A 16070-nucleotide genomic window follows, 5' to 3' on the forward strand; every position below is an offset into this window, starting at 1 on the left:
CTGGGGGTCATCAGCAGTACCAGTTGCTGTACAAAGTCTGTTTTCTGTCTGACAGAGTCCTGCAGGGTCACGGTTATGGAGTGGGCACTGCATCACAGCCACAGCCCAAGCTGCTTTTGCTTTGCAGCAGAGCATCAGAGGATGCTGACACTTCCTGTTGAACTTAATGCCATTTATGAGATTTATTATTGGTATAATCCATCAGATTTTTGTGAAGAGTGACAGCAAACCCATCCAAAGTGGGGCGATGCCACCATGTGGTTCCCAAGCCTGAAGCTCTTCTTCTTCAGCTCCCGATTTAGGGAGGATCATAGACATGACACCACTGCAGTCCCACCCTTTGCCACATGGCCCCAAAATGTGCAGAATTTGCATGTCAAAACCCTGGATCATGGCCAATCCGTGCCAGCTGGGAACAAATCGCTTCCCTTCCCTGGGTTTCAGCCCTGAAAAAGGGCCAGCAGTCCTCTGCTTCTGAGTACAGGAAGCTGCCCACAGCAGAAGTTGGTTTCGCATGGGGTGGCTCAGGCAAGAGGAGGACACTCCTGAAATAACATCTCCTTGCGAGCGGAAGAGCGCAACACTGACTCACTTCCAGAAAACGAAGTATTCTTTTCCCCAAATTTCTCCCTCCCCTCCCATTGCCCCCAGCCCGCAGAACTCCCTGCTGCAGGACACAGGGTGGCACTGCCTCCTCGGCCTTGTTTCCATCCTCCTCGAGGTGTCCCTGCCCGAGGACACCCATGGGTGTTGGCCAGGCTGGGTTCTGCCTTGTGGGGCCAGGAGCTGGAGGGCAGCTCTTGAAGGGATGGAGGAGGAAGAACGCCCTTCTTTCCAGGAGAAACTCCTCCAGAATGGAGGCAGCTTGTCTGTCTGTCCATGTAGTCAAAGGGCCTGCCTTGTCTCTCCATCTATCCATTAGTCCATCCAGCTATCTGTCCATCTGTCCGTACCATCACCCCTCTGGATATTCATCCACCCAGTTCTCCATTCTTTTACCTGTCCACCCACCCACCCACCCATCCATCCATGCACCCACCCACCCTCTCACTGACACATCCCCCAACTCATCTGTCCATCCATCCATCCATCCATCTAATAATCTCTGCTCATCTCTCCTCTCTCACATCCATCCATCACCCATCCATCCATCCACCCTCAGGCCCACAGCCCTGCAGGGCTCACCATACCAGTACAGAACCCTGACCAAGTCACTGAGACCATGCAGGCAGAGGACACCCCGGCACCACCACTCTGCACCACCCCACTCCAGGACTTCACAGGGTCCCCACAGGCCATGATGAGGACTCAGCAATCACCGCCACCAACAGCTGGTGGCCTTTGGGGACAATGTGCAGGGATATGCAATATCCAACGGGGCTGAAAATAGAGCGTGTGACCACATTGGCTGACTGCAATTTCTTCATCTCTGGGGCTCACGTCACTGCTGTCTTATGACTCCTGGAAAACAGAGAGTGGGACAGGAAAGAGCCCGGAGACGTCGCAGGAAGCCGAGGGCTCACAGCTGTACGCAGTGGAGACACGCAGGGATGTAGGATGAGTGCTGGTCCCTGCTGGGTGAGGGACCCTGCTGCTATTCATAGTGGTGGTGTCAGGATGGTGGCAGCCGTCTGGCCCGACTTCCTGCCCCAAATGTGTCACAGGACTGTCCCGAGCGTGTCCCCATCCCCTGGGTGACATCAGTGCAGTGAAACCATCACCTGCTGTGCTGCATCCCGGGCGGCTGCAATGGGGACAGAAGTGTCACCATGCTGCTGCTTGGGGACAGGTTGTAGGGTGGCCCCAGCTGCAGCCAAGGTGTACTCAGAAAAAGAACACAAAAAATAGGACTTTTATTGACATTAAAAAGTGTGTAACAGCTTGAAAGGAGCTGGGGAGCCACCGTTGCCCACCCTACAATACAAAATGGCTGGGACACCAGGTCATCCCAGGGCTGTAGTGCTGCCCTGACCCCCCTGCAGCCCTTAGGAGCATCACAGCCACCACCCCACACTGACACCCATATGGGGACAGGCAGCACATGCTGTCACCTCTGCTAGGGCCGTGGCACATCATTGCTCTGGGGCATGCAGGCCCCTGCTCCCCACCACCCCAATCCCCTCAATGGCACCCTCTGCACCCTGAGAACACCGGGCAGGAGCCCAAGGCAGAGGAAGGCACGATGCTGCCCTCTGCAACTAACACTGTCACAGCAGTGTCCCCCTGTGTGTCCCCTCCATGGGCAGAGTGATGCTGAGCCACCGGGCTCTGCCCAGCACCAGGGAAAGGCTTAAGAATGAGGACCAACAAACACCGTGCTGGGGACAGCCCTGTGCAGGAGGGGACTGGCACGGTGTCACCGCACACCTGGCCACTATCTGCTGCTCTCCTGGCGCTTCTGCAGCAGCTCGATGACCTCTGTGATGCCTTCCTCAGGGACCTGTGGGGACAGAGAACTGTCAGCCCCACTGGGGGACACGGGGAAGCTGTGGTGCTGGGTGCTGGACTCACCAACGCGTGGTCGAAGTTGAAGGTGCTGATATAATAGGCTGAGATGTCAACAGCAGCCAGAGGCTCGGCGATCTGTGCCACGATGCCACACTCATCTGGGGAGGCAACGAGACCGTGGTGTCACCAACACGGTGACACACAGCAGTGGCAGAGGAGGGGTCCCCAAATCCCCGTACCCCATGCAGACCCGCGGTGGCACTCACCAAAGCCCAGGGGCTGCCCACCGATCCTCACCATCCGCCAGAGCTCCCCGCTGGAGCTGGTGAGCAGCAGGTCGCTGGGGAACCTAAAAAGGGGGGAAGTGAGCATGGCAGACCCCCAGTGCTGGGCGGGGGCACCCAGGGACAGCACCTACTGCTTCTGGGTCTCTGCATCCATTACGATGGAGATGTAGCCCTCTATGAGCGAGAAGGAGAAGAAGGTGATGGAGTCGAGGTCACCGGCACTGGGTTCCTTGGGGGGGCTGTGGGGAGAGGATGGCACAAGGACCTCGAATCAGGAAAAGTGTGCCATTGGGACAGATCCAAGGGTGCCTTTGGGGCATCTCAGTGTCACCCAGGGGTGCCTCAAGATGGGAACAGGGTTGGCAAACTTGGGCAGCTGAGTTTGCAGGGGGTGGGTGCCCACCCCGTTTACAAAGAAACCCTTCTCTCTTTCGCTTTGTGTGGCTGCACCACATGGCTTGTCTCCCCAGGGCTCCTGTCCACAGAGGTGGGAGCAGGGCTGGCAGCACCCAACAGTGGCAAAAAGTTACAAAATGCACGGGGAAGTCAAAAAGTGAATGAGTGAGTGAGGCACGAGGGGTGACACTGGTGTCCCCAGCGCTGTCACTCACCTGTGGGAGTAGAAGAGGACGTCGATGAGCATGGTGGCGATGGCAGGCAGCGTGTCGGGTGCCACCGTCAGGATGCAGAAGCGGTTCTGAGGGCTCTGCACGGGGTGCAGCGTGGGGCTGGGGGCTGCGGGGCAGAGCCACCAGCTGTCACCGGTGCCCTTGGGGACAGCACCGCAGTGCCACCACGTGGCCGCCTGGGCCAGCAGCGTCCCCCGGGGCACCGCAGGACGCCAAAAACGCAGGGGTTCCCAAAGCACGGGGGTGTCTGCAACGGAGCATCCCTTGGGCACTGTGCCACCTGGGGACGAGGTGGCCTCGGGGACATCCTGGAGCCACTCACCCGACTTGGGCTTGAGGAACCCATTGCTGGCATCATCACATGGGACTGGGATGGATTCACCATTCTCCTCCTTGTAGATGTCAAACTCCCCAGCCAAGGTGTGAATGACCACAGGCAGGTCCCGCTCCCGCACCTGGCAGCGGCGCGGCGTCACCGTGGCTGTCCCCAAAGATCAGCAGGGTCCCCACCATCTCCCACACAGCCCCAGGGCCACGTGGCACTGTCCCCACTGAGCTCACCAGGATGAAGTCTGTCTGGTAGGTGGAGAGCATCAGCACTGAGACGTGGTGCTCGGCCAGCGGCGCGATGACGGAGCGGGCGATCTTGGTGACGCCGGTGGCCTGGCAGCCGGAGGGCACACAGCCGTTGGAGACGACGCTGAGCACCAACCATGTTGAGTCTGCCACCTGCATGAACTCGGAGGGCGGCAGCTCTGTGTGGGAGAGGGGAAACTGAGTTATGATACGGAGCTGTGCTGTGTCCCCAAACCTGCCGGGACACCAGCAAGAGGGGACAACGGGTACCGATCGTGCAAGGCTGGTGCTGGAGGGAGCAATGGCCTGCTGGGGACAGAGTAAGGGATACAGGATGGGGTGCTGAGGGTGGCTGCTTGGGGACAGCAAGGAGATTGTGCCCAAGGCACCACAGGTAACACTATGTACATCCCTGCTCTGATGGCAGCCGAGTGCCAGCATATGGGGAAATGATTCAGTGTTGTCCCCATGCAGCAAGGGGCAGTGTCAGCTCCACACATGGGGCTGGGAATGCTGATACTAGAGACAAACCTTCCAAATCTGGGATGTGCCTCTTGTCCTGCACTTGCAGAGCTGGCTGCAAGTGGGTGCAGCACGCTAAGACCCTGAGGCTGTACACATCTCCCACCCCATCCTCTGTCCCTATGTCACACCGGAGGGGACGTGGGACGGCCTCACATCATGCCCAGCTCTGACAAGCCACAATCCATGAGGTTGAGCCCATGCTGGCGGGAGGCCAGGGCTGCCTCCCAAAAAGCTGCTGTTGTTGGCAGGGAATGAGTGTGCCGGCCGGTTCCTTCCTGCCCCACACCCGCTCCCCAGGAAGGAACGGATCAGGGCCACGCTGTTCCTTCGGCACCCCATGTTCCCAAGTGGGCACCCCCAGACCTCACTGCCCAGTGCTCAGCAGCAGCCAGGCAGCACTGGGCTGAGAACACCCAGCTCATTGCAGTGATGAGGGAGGAGTGAGGCTGGATCCGGAGTTCCCAAGCCCAGGGTGCTGGCAGCCGCCTGTTCCTGCACAGGAAGCACTCCCGAGGACGGGGACCGTGGGGCCACATCCCCACTTAATGGCTTTTCAACACCCATAGGAACCGGGGGCCGCAGGGGGGGGCTGGGACCACATGGGTGCCCCCAGATGTCCCCACGCTTTGGGGAGCAGCCGGCCCCAGATCCTCGCCCAGCCCCAAAGCCGTGAATTATAACACAGGGGTACAGCAGGGCCCCACGGGGTGCCCCGGGGGTGCTGGCAGCCCCCCAGCCCGGCGCCGTGCAGCGCCTCGCAGCCATTGTTTGCTGCTTCCCGCCCACCCCTCGGGATCGAGGAGCATTTGTCCATAAGGCCCCGAATAAAACAATGTGTGGGGATCGGCCCCGGTTCCTCCGGACGGCAGTGGGGAGCCGGGCTGCAGCCTGGTGGGAGCGTCGCACTGCGGCCGAGCTGCTGACCTTTGCTCCTCGGGGCGTGAGCAGGAGATACAGCCCGGCTGGGGGGGTTTGGAGCACAGGATGGGGTCAGGATGTGCCCCCCAGCACAGCCCGTGGGGTCAGACCCCTGCAGCAGGGCTGTACACATAGGTCACTGCACGGGGATATCGCCCGGTGCCACCTTCAGGGAGAGGGACTGACTTGGAAGGGCTCAAAGACCCCCAGCACGCCCCGATGGTGGGATATGGGGATGTAGGGATATGGGGATATGGGGATATGGGGATATGGGGACGGGCAGCATTCCCACTCCCCACCCCATCCCACTGCAGAGGCACAGCCGCGTCCCCGTGACTGCGGGCAGCACCGGAGCAGCCAAACTGGGAGAACCTGAGCAGGGCAGCTCCCTGCTGACCGCAGAGCTGCGAGCATCACCCAGCTGAGGCCGGCCACAACTCACGGCCACGGTGGCAGTACCTTTGAAGCCCTCTTCGTCCAGCATGATGGTGTAATCCTCGGGGGTCTCGGTCAGGCTGAAGAACTTACACCTGCCGGGACACAACGCGGTGCGGTAGGAGCGAGAGGAGGAGGAGGAGGAAAGGGTGAGGAAGGGGAGCGGTACCTGCAGCGCTGCGGCAAGAAGAGCAGTTTGAGCAGCGGGTGGGTGTAGAGCCACAGCCCGCGGCGCGCCAGGGACAGCACCCGAACGCGGTGCTCCAAGATGTGAAGGTCCATGGCGGCCGCGCCGCGACGGGACGGGGCTTCGTGGGGCTATAAGGGCCGAACGGGACCGGACCGCCCCGTCCCGGCACCGCCCCGGCACCGCCCCGGGATGCGGGAGGGGCACCCGCCCGCCCCGCCCCGTCCCGCAACGCTTTGAGGAGCTTTGGCCCCGTATTCATCCAAGCCGGGAGGGTTCGGGACCAGCGGATTTCAAGGGAGGGGTGGGATGCAGGAACACGGGATCTTTCCCGCAGCCGCTCCTTCGTGGGAAGATGGATTTTGGAAAAGGGGAGTGGAAGTTTTTGCATCATTCCTGCCTGCAGGGAGCACCATTTTGTACGTGGAAAGCAGAGAACTGAGGCTGGGGAAGGAAGGCAGGGGGAGCCGAGCTGTTCCCGGCTCTGCTGGGAGATGGGCGGCCGGCCGAGAAGCCCCGGGGCTGGAGGTGACCTCCAGGTGCGTCAGCAGGGCTCGGCGTCTCTCATCTGCGCTTCAAACGGCGTTGGCCCCTGGGGCGGGGAGGGGTAGCAAGGTGGGTCACCTCCCTGCTATGTCCCCACCGTGCCCCTTTCCGGGACACTGGGGTGGGACAAGGGACAGCCACGCTGATCATCGCATGAGATGCACAAGAGTTTTCCCCTATTTATAGGGATGCTGCCACTAAGCGATGCCACCTCTGTCCCCGCAGCCACCAACAGGCAGGGAAGTGAGGCCCCAAACCACACTCTGCGTGGACACGGAGCGTGAGCAAGAGCTGGGAGGGGATGGAGCAGCCCTGTCCCCCCCCCCATGGCACCCAAGAGAGACGTTGAACCCAGGGAGCCGCACACGCTGCGCCTTTACACAATCCTGCTTTATTTCCCCTTTGTACAAAACCACGTTGCCCCGCTGTATTTTACAAAGCCTCCCCCTGCCCACGGCGAGGGGTAGGGGGGATAAGGGGGGACCCCGCAGCAGGCAGCACCCCCAGCCCCGGCTCACCTCGGCCCTGCAGGGCACGGGGTCTGCCATCGAATCCTGCTGCCTCTGGTGCGTCCCGCCTGCAGTTCCCAACCTCGGCCCCCAGCCTGCAAGAGTTACTGCCACGGAGGAATAATAAATAGGCTCAGTGAATAGGTAAATTCATACTACATATTGGGCTACAGCTTGATACATCCTCACTAGATAAAGAGGAGGGGAAGGGGGGGCAGCGGCTGCTCCCGACTCCTCACGTACCCCCAGCCCCAAGAAATGGGGAACTGGGTCTGGGTTTGCCCCGACAGCGTGGGGTGGGCAGGGGATGGGGGGAGGGATGCAGGGGACGTGGGGTGAAGGGATGAGGAGGGGGGCTCATGCCTGGCCCCTGAGGGGCGGCAGGGGAGCTCGGGTGGCTCAGCCACCCCGTGCCAGGGCTCCCACCACCGTGGTGCCAGCACCCTGCAGGGCTGGGGACAGCATGGCTGGATGCGTCCCCATGTCACCGCGCTGGGTTGAGCTCCCGCCGGTCACCCCACGGGACCCTAAATGGGCACCCAGACGGTGCCCCCACGGTGCCACACGAGCCCACATCGGCCACGTTCTGCTCCCTCCAGCCCCAAGCCCCCGTCGCCAGGCGCCACGAGGGTCCCCTCCCACCCTGGGGTCCCCTCCTGCCCTCGGCCACAGAGGGAACAGCGTCCTGGAGCCCGGGTCCGAACACAGCCCAGCTGAGCCCGGCCGTGGGGCTGTGCCGGCCCTACAAGTACGTGTCCTCGCTCTCCCGTGAGCACAAGCTCTCCTTGGACTGGTGGTGGGGGGAGCTCTGGGGGTGCAGCAGCTCACGGGCAGAGCCGGGAGCCCCGTTGCCCTCAGCCCCGGGGCTGTTGGTGGGACTGCTGGAGGCCTTCTCACGGTTTTTCTCCTTGCTCTTACGGGCCTTGGGCACCGGGGCGGGCCCGGGGGGGACGATGATGGAGGGCACGGGCTCCAGTGCCTTGCGGGTGGGGGGCTCGGCCTCGCTGATGGCCTTGGCACCGTGCAGGCGCGGGGGGGACTTGCACTGCAGCTCCCCATGTGTCTCACGCCACTTCTTCAGCTGGATCAGGTGCTCCCTCTCAATCTGCCGCTCTGTCACCGGCAGCTCGATCACCTGCAGGGAGAGAGCTGCGCTGCCAACGTCTTTCCCTCGGTGCTGGTGCCACCCCCCAGGAGCAGAGGAACCCCTAAACCCAGGTAATATGGGGGACATGAGCTCTGCCCACCCACGGACACCCAGCCCCAGCACGGCACCGGGCCCCACAGCACCTCACCTCCTGCACCAGGAAGGTCTCCTGCATGATCTTGGGGCTGAGGGCCCTCAGCCGCTCCATGGTCTCGTACTGGCCCTGGCATGACTTGAGCTTGTCTGAGGAGCCCAGAGTGTGTTTGAGCAGCACCAGGCCCACACGAAAAATGATCTTCACCCCTGGAAGAGGAGAAGTGAGGCAGCGAGTGGCAAGTGGGACAGGAGGATACGGCGTGTGGGACAGGAGGACACCTGCTGAGCTGGGACACAGCACACGGCCAGCAGGTGCTGCTAGCAGCCAGGCACACGAGGATAAACACTGGTATTTGGGACAATACAGCCCATTGCGAGTTTATTTGTATAAGCACTGATGCAAGCTAACTGGAAGGACACCTCCCATCAGCTCAGGCTGCTCAGCCCCACCCAGCCTGGCCTCACCACTAGGGATGGGGAACCCACAGTTACACAGATGGGCAGTCCGAGCCAGGGCCTTACTACCCTCTAAGCAAAAAGCTTCTTCCAAATATCTCATTCAATCTCTCCCCTTTTAGTTCAAAGCCATTACAGTCTGTCCTATCACTTCACTCCCTACAGCCCTTTAGGTACTGGAAGGCCTCAACAAGGTCTCCCTGGCACCTTTCCTTCTCCAGGCTGAATCACCCCCCAGCAGAGGCTGTCCTGTGCCATGTCCCATCCCCCCAGGAGGACGCAGCCCTTACCTTCACAGAAGAACATGTCCCAGACACGCAGCACGGAGCTCCAGGGCAGCGTGCGAGAGAAGGCGCACATGAACCACTCCGTCATGTACAGGATGGGGTCAATCTTCTGCTTGCTCAGATGCTTGTAGGCCACGGGTGAGACCTTGTGCAGCAGCGAGAAGAGGATCTGCCCGTCCAGCTGGATGGCCTCCTGCAGGGACAGAACTGAATGACTCCAGACCTTCTGGCTCAGCCCTGGGATCAGCTTCCCTATGCCTGGCCGCTGTCCACCAGGACGACCACTGTTAAATCTGTGCCCCATGGACAATGACAGCAAAGCTACTCTGAGCTTCGAGTGTGGGAGCGCCCACGCACCCCTTCTTGCTCTGTGGACAGAGCTGTGGGCCCCTCACTCACCAGCTTCTCACTGTAGTAGCCGGGGAGGTACTTCTCACAGATCTGCACCAGGCACCAGAATGCTTGCTGCAAGCCAAGGGACAGCAGGTGAGCTGCAGGCACCACCAGGGGACAGCCCTGCAGCCCCGTTTTGCTCCAAGGCTCTGCTCGGAGCACGCCGGGGCTGAGGGCTGTGCTTTGGGGTAATGCAGTGTCATGCACTGAGCACTGTGCCCAGCAGCACCGCCCCACTGCTGCCAGGTCCCCCCCATACCTCGGCTGGCATGTGCATGAGCAGGACAGCAGCAATTGGGGCCTGGGCCTGGCAGTAGCCCTCCTCTGGGCGGTACAGTGTGTAGGCCTTCAGCACTCGAAACAGGTCCTGCTGCCTGCAGGAGGGAGGAGATGTGAAGAGGGGCATCGACGCAGCCCAGCCACCTCCCCACAGACCCAAACTGACACCACGGTCAGCCCATCTCCCCCCAGCACTCAGCCCATGGGCTGGGATTCATCCTCCACAAAACCAAAGCCACAGTTCCATTCCAGGTGCAGCTGCTCCACTTACCCGTGGCCTCCACGTGAGACAAACATCTCATGGAAGGGGAACTGCCGATGGAGATCCCGCTCAATCACATCCAACCACTTGGGCTCCCCTGGGAGGAGATCCAGCTCCTGGGAGAAGAAAGTTGAGGTGAGAGCACCAACCAAGTAGCAGCCCCATTCCAGCACCAGCGGGGTGTGTATGGAGCTGGAGCTACCCCAAACATCTGCCTCATCAGCTCATGCTGCTTGGGGTGCTCATCAGAGCTGCAGGCACAGGAAGGTCCCCAGTCACACTCACATCAAACTTGCCAACGTTCTGCTCCAGCTTGACCTTGCTGCCGGAGAGGTACTGCCACGCTCGGCCCCGCAACGAGGGTGGGATCCCCTTTTGGCACCGCAGCCGGATCTGTGCAGGGAACAAAGCTGTCAGGGGAGCTGCAGAGCAGCAAGGAGCACCAAGAGTCCCAGGGCAAGACGTGGGTCAGGCCAGCATTGCAATCCCCATACCAGATGTGTCCTTGTACCACTGGGGACAGGGTGCCCAGCCACGTGCTGTGCTGACACACCTGGCCAGTCCGGGGTCTCCTCAGCCCCTTCTCCCCAGCCCTGCTCTCAGCATGCCAGTAAGACAGAGCTGCAGGGAGGTGCCTGGAGCTGGCTGAGGCCATGCAGCCCGCAAACAGCTCCCAACAAGCCTAGCTCTGCCTCAGAGCAACTGGAAGAGCAAACGTCATAGCCAAGCAGGGAGCGGCTGGCTCCTTCCCCACACCACCATGGCCCAGGCAGAAGAGAGGACTCCACAGCCCTACCACGGCCCTGGGGCAGAAGGGGCAGGCTCTGAGCCCCCGTGCTCTGTGCACAGCCAGCCCCAGGTTTCCTTGGCACCGGCCAGAACAAAGTCCAGGCCGGGCAGCGTGGGTGCCAGCTCTGCAGCACAGAGCAGACACACTTAACCCTGCAGCTGCCACCTGAAGCCAGGCTGCGTCCTTTCCTGCTCCCGTCCTGCCCCAGCCCTGGTGAAGCAGTGCCATGATCTCCCTGTGGTCCCATGAGTTGGACACTTGGAGCACAAAGCCCCGCACAGTTCCAACACAATCCCCTTGCCTCACTTCCTCGCTTGGGTGGCACACACCCCGTGCCCAAGCAGTGCCAGGGCTCTGCATGCTGCAGCCAGCAGCTCCCTGAGGCACCGCAGCCCTGGGCACCGCCTGCCTGCCCAGAGCTCGCTCTCCCTGTTTGCCAGCGTAACTCAGGAGCAAGCACTTCTGTTCCCAGCACGGTGCTGACGCCACGCTCCCTGCTGCACCCTCACCACACCACTGCTTGTTTACCCACTAGGGCCCTGTGAGGGCTTTGTGCTCGCAGGAAACACTGTGGGCAATGCCCACAGCAGCCATGGGCAGCTCAGCTGCTGACAGCTCCCTCTTCACTCCCCTTCCTGCTAGCTAAGCAGCCAGGAAGGAAGCCGCCTTGCTGGGAGCTCAGGCTCGGTTGAGCCGTGCAGCTGGGACAGGCTGAGCCCTCTGGGCTCCACCAGCTCCAAATTTTGTCCTGCCATCGCCCCCCGCGTGCCCTTTGGGAGACCAGGAATGCATAGAGGCTGGGGGAGGCTGCAAGCAAAGTGTCGCCGGAGCTGCCCATACGTCTGCACTCCCACGGGCTGGCTGGAAAGGGCAGGGAGCAGCACGCAGCACTGGCACCGCTCAGCTTGGTGGGATCTGAGCCAGGACAGCTCCATTTCAGCATAGTGGAGAAGTGCAGGTGCGAACGAGCCATCCGGCTGCAGGGCCTGAGCACAGAGCAGCTCTCTGGAGCAGCCCTCTGAGGCTCCAGGCTCTGATTGTACTGAAGGACAGAGCGCATGGAGCTCCGTGGGGACCTCCTGGAGCTCAGCCTGAGCACGAGGGAGCAGTTTGCCAGCAGCACAGCTGCTGGGCACTCACCAGAGCCTGGAAAGCACGCAGAGAGCAGTGCACAGCATGGGCAGAAACAAAGCACCCGCCTGCCGCGTCCCCAAAAGCTCTCAGCAACCCTTTGCAAGCAGCCAAGAAGCACACGAGGGATTCCTCTGCGGGTCACCAGGCACCGAGTGGTGCCCAGGGAGTGCCACAGAGCTCCAAGTAGGGGCATGGCACGTCAGGGTTATGCCACCCTCCAGCCCTCCCCACCTCTGCCAGAGGCACAGCAGCGCCCTGCATTCCATCCCTGCTCCATTCACACCCTCAGGAGGTCGGGGAGCACCAAAGCAGCCCTGCACGGACTGAGCCTCCTGCCCTGCCCCAGTTCACAGGCTGCATCCCGCACATCAGCCTCCACCATTTCCTACCCACGGCCTTTTTTGCCTTTTTTTTTTTTGTTTTGTTTTCAGCCTGCAAGATGCTCAGAGCAGAAGTTTCCATGACCTAACAATTCCCATGGCTGCACACAGGCAGCCAAGCCAGCTCTGGGAAGCCGCAGCCCGGCAGGGAGCAGCCGTGAGCAGCAGCAGCAGCCGGGCTGGAAGGGGAACAGCCCACCTGAGCCAACAGCATCACCCAAGGGCAAGACAAATGTGGGGACCTGCTGACGTGTGGGACGCACTCAAGTCTCACTGGGATGCTGCTGCACGCAGCTGTCCCTCCCTGCTACATGGAGACAGCAGGCGGGCACTCACCTTCTTGTGTTTTTTGGCCATCCACTTGTCCCAGTTGTTGAGCATGTCCAACCACTTGGACTCACGCTGCCGCAGCACCTCCAGGGGAACCTCCTCCAGTCTGCAGGACAAAGGGACATCGGAATGACTGCAAGCCCCATACCCAACATCCCAGAGGCCACCCGTCCCCAGGCTCCCACAGACGAGCAGAATGTTTTCCTGCAGCACTTAGCTTTGATGGATAACCCAAAGGGGCTGCCTGCCAGTGTTTGTGTGCTAGCACAGCCCCTCTGTGGGGTCAGCTTGTCCCTGTAGGGTCTGTCTGGTGCCACATCTCCAGGCAGCCCCATCCCAATGGTGCCTCACGAGGTTCCACCCAGGGTCAGACAGGGCCAAGCAAGATCACTTCTGTGCAGCCTTCAATCGGCTCCGAAGGGCTCTCCCAGCACAGGGACCATCAGCACGGGGACAGGCAGCCCCGATGTGGGGAGCGTGGGGCTCGGAGAGGCGTGGGAAGCGGGAGGGATGCTGGATGCTGGGCTGGCCCATTGCCTGCTGGTGCCGTGCCAGCACGGCTGGGAGCTGTTAGCAGCCGACAGCAAGCCGGCAGCGGGCAACACGCAGGGACGGGTGCCACGGGGACAGCCGCGGGATGACAGCTCGGTCCTTCCCGGCGTCTCTATTGCCGGAACGCTCCGGGTGGGTGCAGCCGGAGCAGCTCTGCGGCCCGTCCTGGATGGATGCCGCCCGACGGGAGCAGCCGGCGTACCGGAGGACAGACGGACGGACACAGCCGGTGTCCCGCAGCTGTCACCCGCCCCGGGCACGCAGCCGTAGCGCTGACCGCCGGCCCAACGCCCGCACCGGGAATCGCCGTCCCGTCCCGGCGCAGCGCGGTCCGTCGCACCGCGGGGCCGCCACCCGCAGCGCCGCGCCCCGGGCCGGGCCCGCCGTGCCGCGCCGCCCCGCCACGACGGAGGGGCCGGGAGCCGCGGGGCTCCCGCAGAAGCCGGGTCATCCCCGGCGGCGGACGGCGGGCAGAGCCGCAGGCCTCGGAGGGCGGAAGGCGAAGGGAGGCCCGGGCCGGGCGGCGGCGGCGGGAGGAGGGCCGGGAGCAGCGGGGAGCGGCCGGGCGGATCTCCGGGCGGGTCTCCCAGCGGGTTCCCCCCGCGCTCTCCCTCCGCGCAGCCCGGTCCCCCCGCCCGGCCCCACTCACGCTCCCTCGGCGCTGCGGCTGCCCACGATGAAGCCGAACTTATCGACGCGGCGCTCCTCGGGGCCGCCGTTCACCTCCGAGTCGGAGCCCAGCGAGCTGAGCTCGTCGCCGCCCGCCTCCGCCAGGCTTTCGCGGGTGCCCGCCAAACCCCGGGCGCTGCCGGGCGAGCCGGGCCCGCCGCCCCCGCGGCTCTTGGCCATGGCGGCGGCTCAGCGGCGGCGCGGCCGCTCCTCCATGCCGCGGCCACGGCGGCGGCCACGCCCCTCGCCGCCCGCCACGCCCCGGCGCCGCCCCGCTATTGGGTGAGACGAGGGGGAGGAGGCGGGAGAAGCGGCTCGGCCAATCGGAGGGAAGTGTGGAAGCGAGGGCCCGCCCACGCGGAGAAGGGATTGGGTGAGAAGTGCGGGCAAGCTGTCAGTCAGAGCGCCGTCCACCTCCTCCGGGCCCGGTAGTGGCAGAGAGGGGGGCGGGGCATGGGGGGGCCGGGGGGCGGTGGGGGGGGGGCAGGGGGCAGAAGGATGGGATGGGGGCGTTGGGAGAGGGCTGGGGGTACGGGGATGGGGCAAGGAGGGCTGGGGGTACGGGGATGGGGCAGTGCGAGTCGACTGGAGTGGAACTGGGAGGCATTAGGATGGGACTGGAGGAACTGGGACAGGACTGGGGGGGAATTGGATGGTACTGGGAGAGCATGGGGCCATTAGGGCTGAAGTGGGGGCACTGGAACAAAGCTGAGGGTGCTGAGATTGAGCGTGGGGCACGGGGAGTGCACGAGGGAGAGGAGGGCTGAGGGCAGGGGGCTGGAAGGGAACTGGAGGCACTGGGACAGGGCTGGACCCTGGCTGAGCCAACCCTGGCTTCATGGGGCCAATGCTGAGCCCACAGGCACTGCAGTGTTACCCCATGCTGGGGCACTGGGCCTTCCCTGGGTCCACTCCAGGAGCTCCAGGACCCCACCAGTCCCTGGCCAGGAGGGAGGGGCTGTGCTCACAGCCGCCCAGCACAACCACTGTCCCACACCAGAGTAGCTGCCAGCACCTTGTGCAGGTAGAACTGGCCGGGCCGTGCTAAAAATAAAGCCCGATGGGTGCAGCAGGGCCCAGCCCAGCACTGGGTGACACTGGGGAGCTGCCCCAGCTCATGCTGGGCCACACCTGCAGCCCCCAGCCCTGCAACCCAACCCTTCTCTCACCGTGAGCCAGAGCAGCGCTGCCTCCACCCAGGGCTTGATTTCCTCCTAACAGCAAAAAAAAAAAAAAAAGAAAAAGTAGAGATTTGTTCACGAGGACCCTTCACAGAGGGGGACAAATCACCAAAGAACCCAGCACACAGCTCAGCACATCGACCCCTTTCCAGATTTTTCTGGCATGCTGCACCGCAGGTCCTTCCCACCGAAGTGGCAGGCTGTGATAGCAGTTGTTTTGTAGGCAAGATACACACGGACAGTCTGCTACAACGTTTATCTGTACTATTTAGATTGGCTCGCTGCTGGCAGGGCTCCACGTGAGCTATTTCCAGCGCTTCAGCACAGAGCCTGCGGCGGGTTTTCCTGCCGAAGCACAGCCCTGCCAGGCTCGTAAACGGGGCTTGGTGCTGCTGGAGGCTGGGAATGTCAGCCGAGCAGCAGTATGCAGCCCAGCCATCGAGGAAAGCACGGCACGGGAGGAGCAGGCTCTTGCACAACGCCGTTGGCACCAATTGCCAGAGAGAGAAGAGCTGGGTGACCTTAAATGCAGTCCCATGATGCTCGGGTCCTGTGCAGGATGCAGAAATGAGACTTCTCCATTTTGAAGCTTTCTTTGCAGTTTCTAGCAGCTGTGGGAAACTCACTAGTTAGTTGTGTGCACGCTGCTTTCAGCAAACCTTTGTGCTGCAATGACTCCAAGCTGCATCGCCCCAGTTAAGTTTTCTCTTAGTTTTCTCTTAAGGACCCTACCCAACTATTGTCTAGCTTTGAAGTGCAAAAGAAAAGTACTTACAGCACGCCTTCCTGCAGGGCAGCAGCACATCCACCTCCCACCCCAACAGCCTCCTGACTTGTGCCGGTGGTAATTCAGCATCCTGCAGCACCGAGAGGAGCAGGCTGTGTTGGTGTGGACATGTGGGCAGCTGTCAGCTGGGAGCAGAACCACAGCCACCTGTGTTGGGCTGGTGCCAGGCACCTCTGACAGCACCGTGCTTCCTCAGCTGCCTGGAAGCAGGGAGCACTGAGCGGGGTGTGGGATGTTGTCTCTTCCCTCCTGCTTCATCACCCTCTC

General features: G+C 62.2%; 2 protein-coding genes across 2 annotated transcripts; both read right to left on the reverse strand.

The window, feature by feature from the left end:
• Nucleotides 1-2223: 2223 nt before the first annotated feature.
• On the reverse strand, nt 2224-6167 carry CASTOR1 (cytosolic arginine sensor for mTORC1 subunit 1). The gene is made up of 9 exons (XM_031592135.2): nt 5988-6167; nt 5843-5913; nt 3926-4119; nt 3687-3819; nt 3347-3470; nt 2867-2974; nt 2715-2797; nt 2512-2606; nt 2224-2440 (listed from the first exon to the last, which is right to left on the reverse strand). The coding sequence occupies exons 1-9, from the start codon at nt 6098-6100 to the stop codon at nt 2375-2377; spliced, it is 987 nt and encodes a 328-aa protein (XP_031447995.2). The 5' UTR covers nt 6101-6167; the 3' UTR covers nt 2224-2374.
• Nucleotides 6168-6994: 827 nt separating this feature from the next.
• On the reverse strand, nt 6995-14039 carry TBC1D10A (TBC1 domain family member 10A). The gene is made up of 9 exons (XM_031592131.2): nt 13816-14039; nt 12621-12720; nt 10266-10373; nt 9990-10096; nt 9699-9813; nt 9446-9511; nt 9050-9239; nt 8356-8510; nt 6995-8195 (listed from the first exon to the last, which is right to left on the reverse strand). Exons 1-9 carry the CDS (start codon nt 14013-14015, stop codon nt 7803-7805), a joined length of 1434 nt encoding a protein of 477 aa, XP_031447991.1. The 5' UTR covers nt 14016-14039; the 3' UTR covers nt 6995-7802.
• Nucleotides 14040-16070: the final 2031 nt, after the last annotated feature.

The sequence above is a fragment of the Phasianus colchicus genome, chromosome 18, assembly GCF_987193195.1.
Source record: "Phasianus colchicus chromosome 18, bPhaCol1.hap1.1, whole genome shotgun sequence".
NCBI classification, from domain to species: domain Eukaryota; kingdom Metazoa; phylum Chordata; class Aves; order Galliformes; family Phasianidae; genus Phasianus; species Phasianus colchicus.

Bases quoted from the DNA above. Each gene is read 5' to 3' on its own strand.
- CASTOR1 (XM_031592135.2), bottom strand. From the start codon at position 6,100: ATGGACCTTCACATCTTGGAGCACCGCGTTCGGGTGCTGTCCCTGGCG. The intron at 3,820-3,925 runs GTGAGCTCAGTG...CGCCGCTGCCAG, and splicing joins ACCAGACAGACTTCATCCTG to GTGCGGGAGCGGGACCTGCC. The intron at 3,471-3,686 runs GTGAGTGGCTCC...TCTGCCCCGCAG, and splicing joins GTTCCTCAAGCCCAAGTCGG to CCCCCAGCCCCACGCTGCAC.
- TBC1D10A (XM_031592131.2), bottom strand. From the start codon at position 14,015: ATGGCCAAGAGCCGCGGGGGCGGCGGGCCCGGCTCGCCCGGCAGCGCC. The intron at 10,097-10,265 runs GTGAGTGTGACT...TTCTTCTCCCAG, and splicing joins AGAACGTTGGCAAGTTTGAT to GAGCTGGATCTCCTCCCAGG. The intron at 9,512-9,698 runs GTATGGGGGGGA...CTTGGCTTGCAG, and splicing joins TCATGCACATGCCAGCCGAG to CAAGCATTCTGGTGCCTGGT.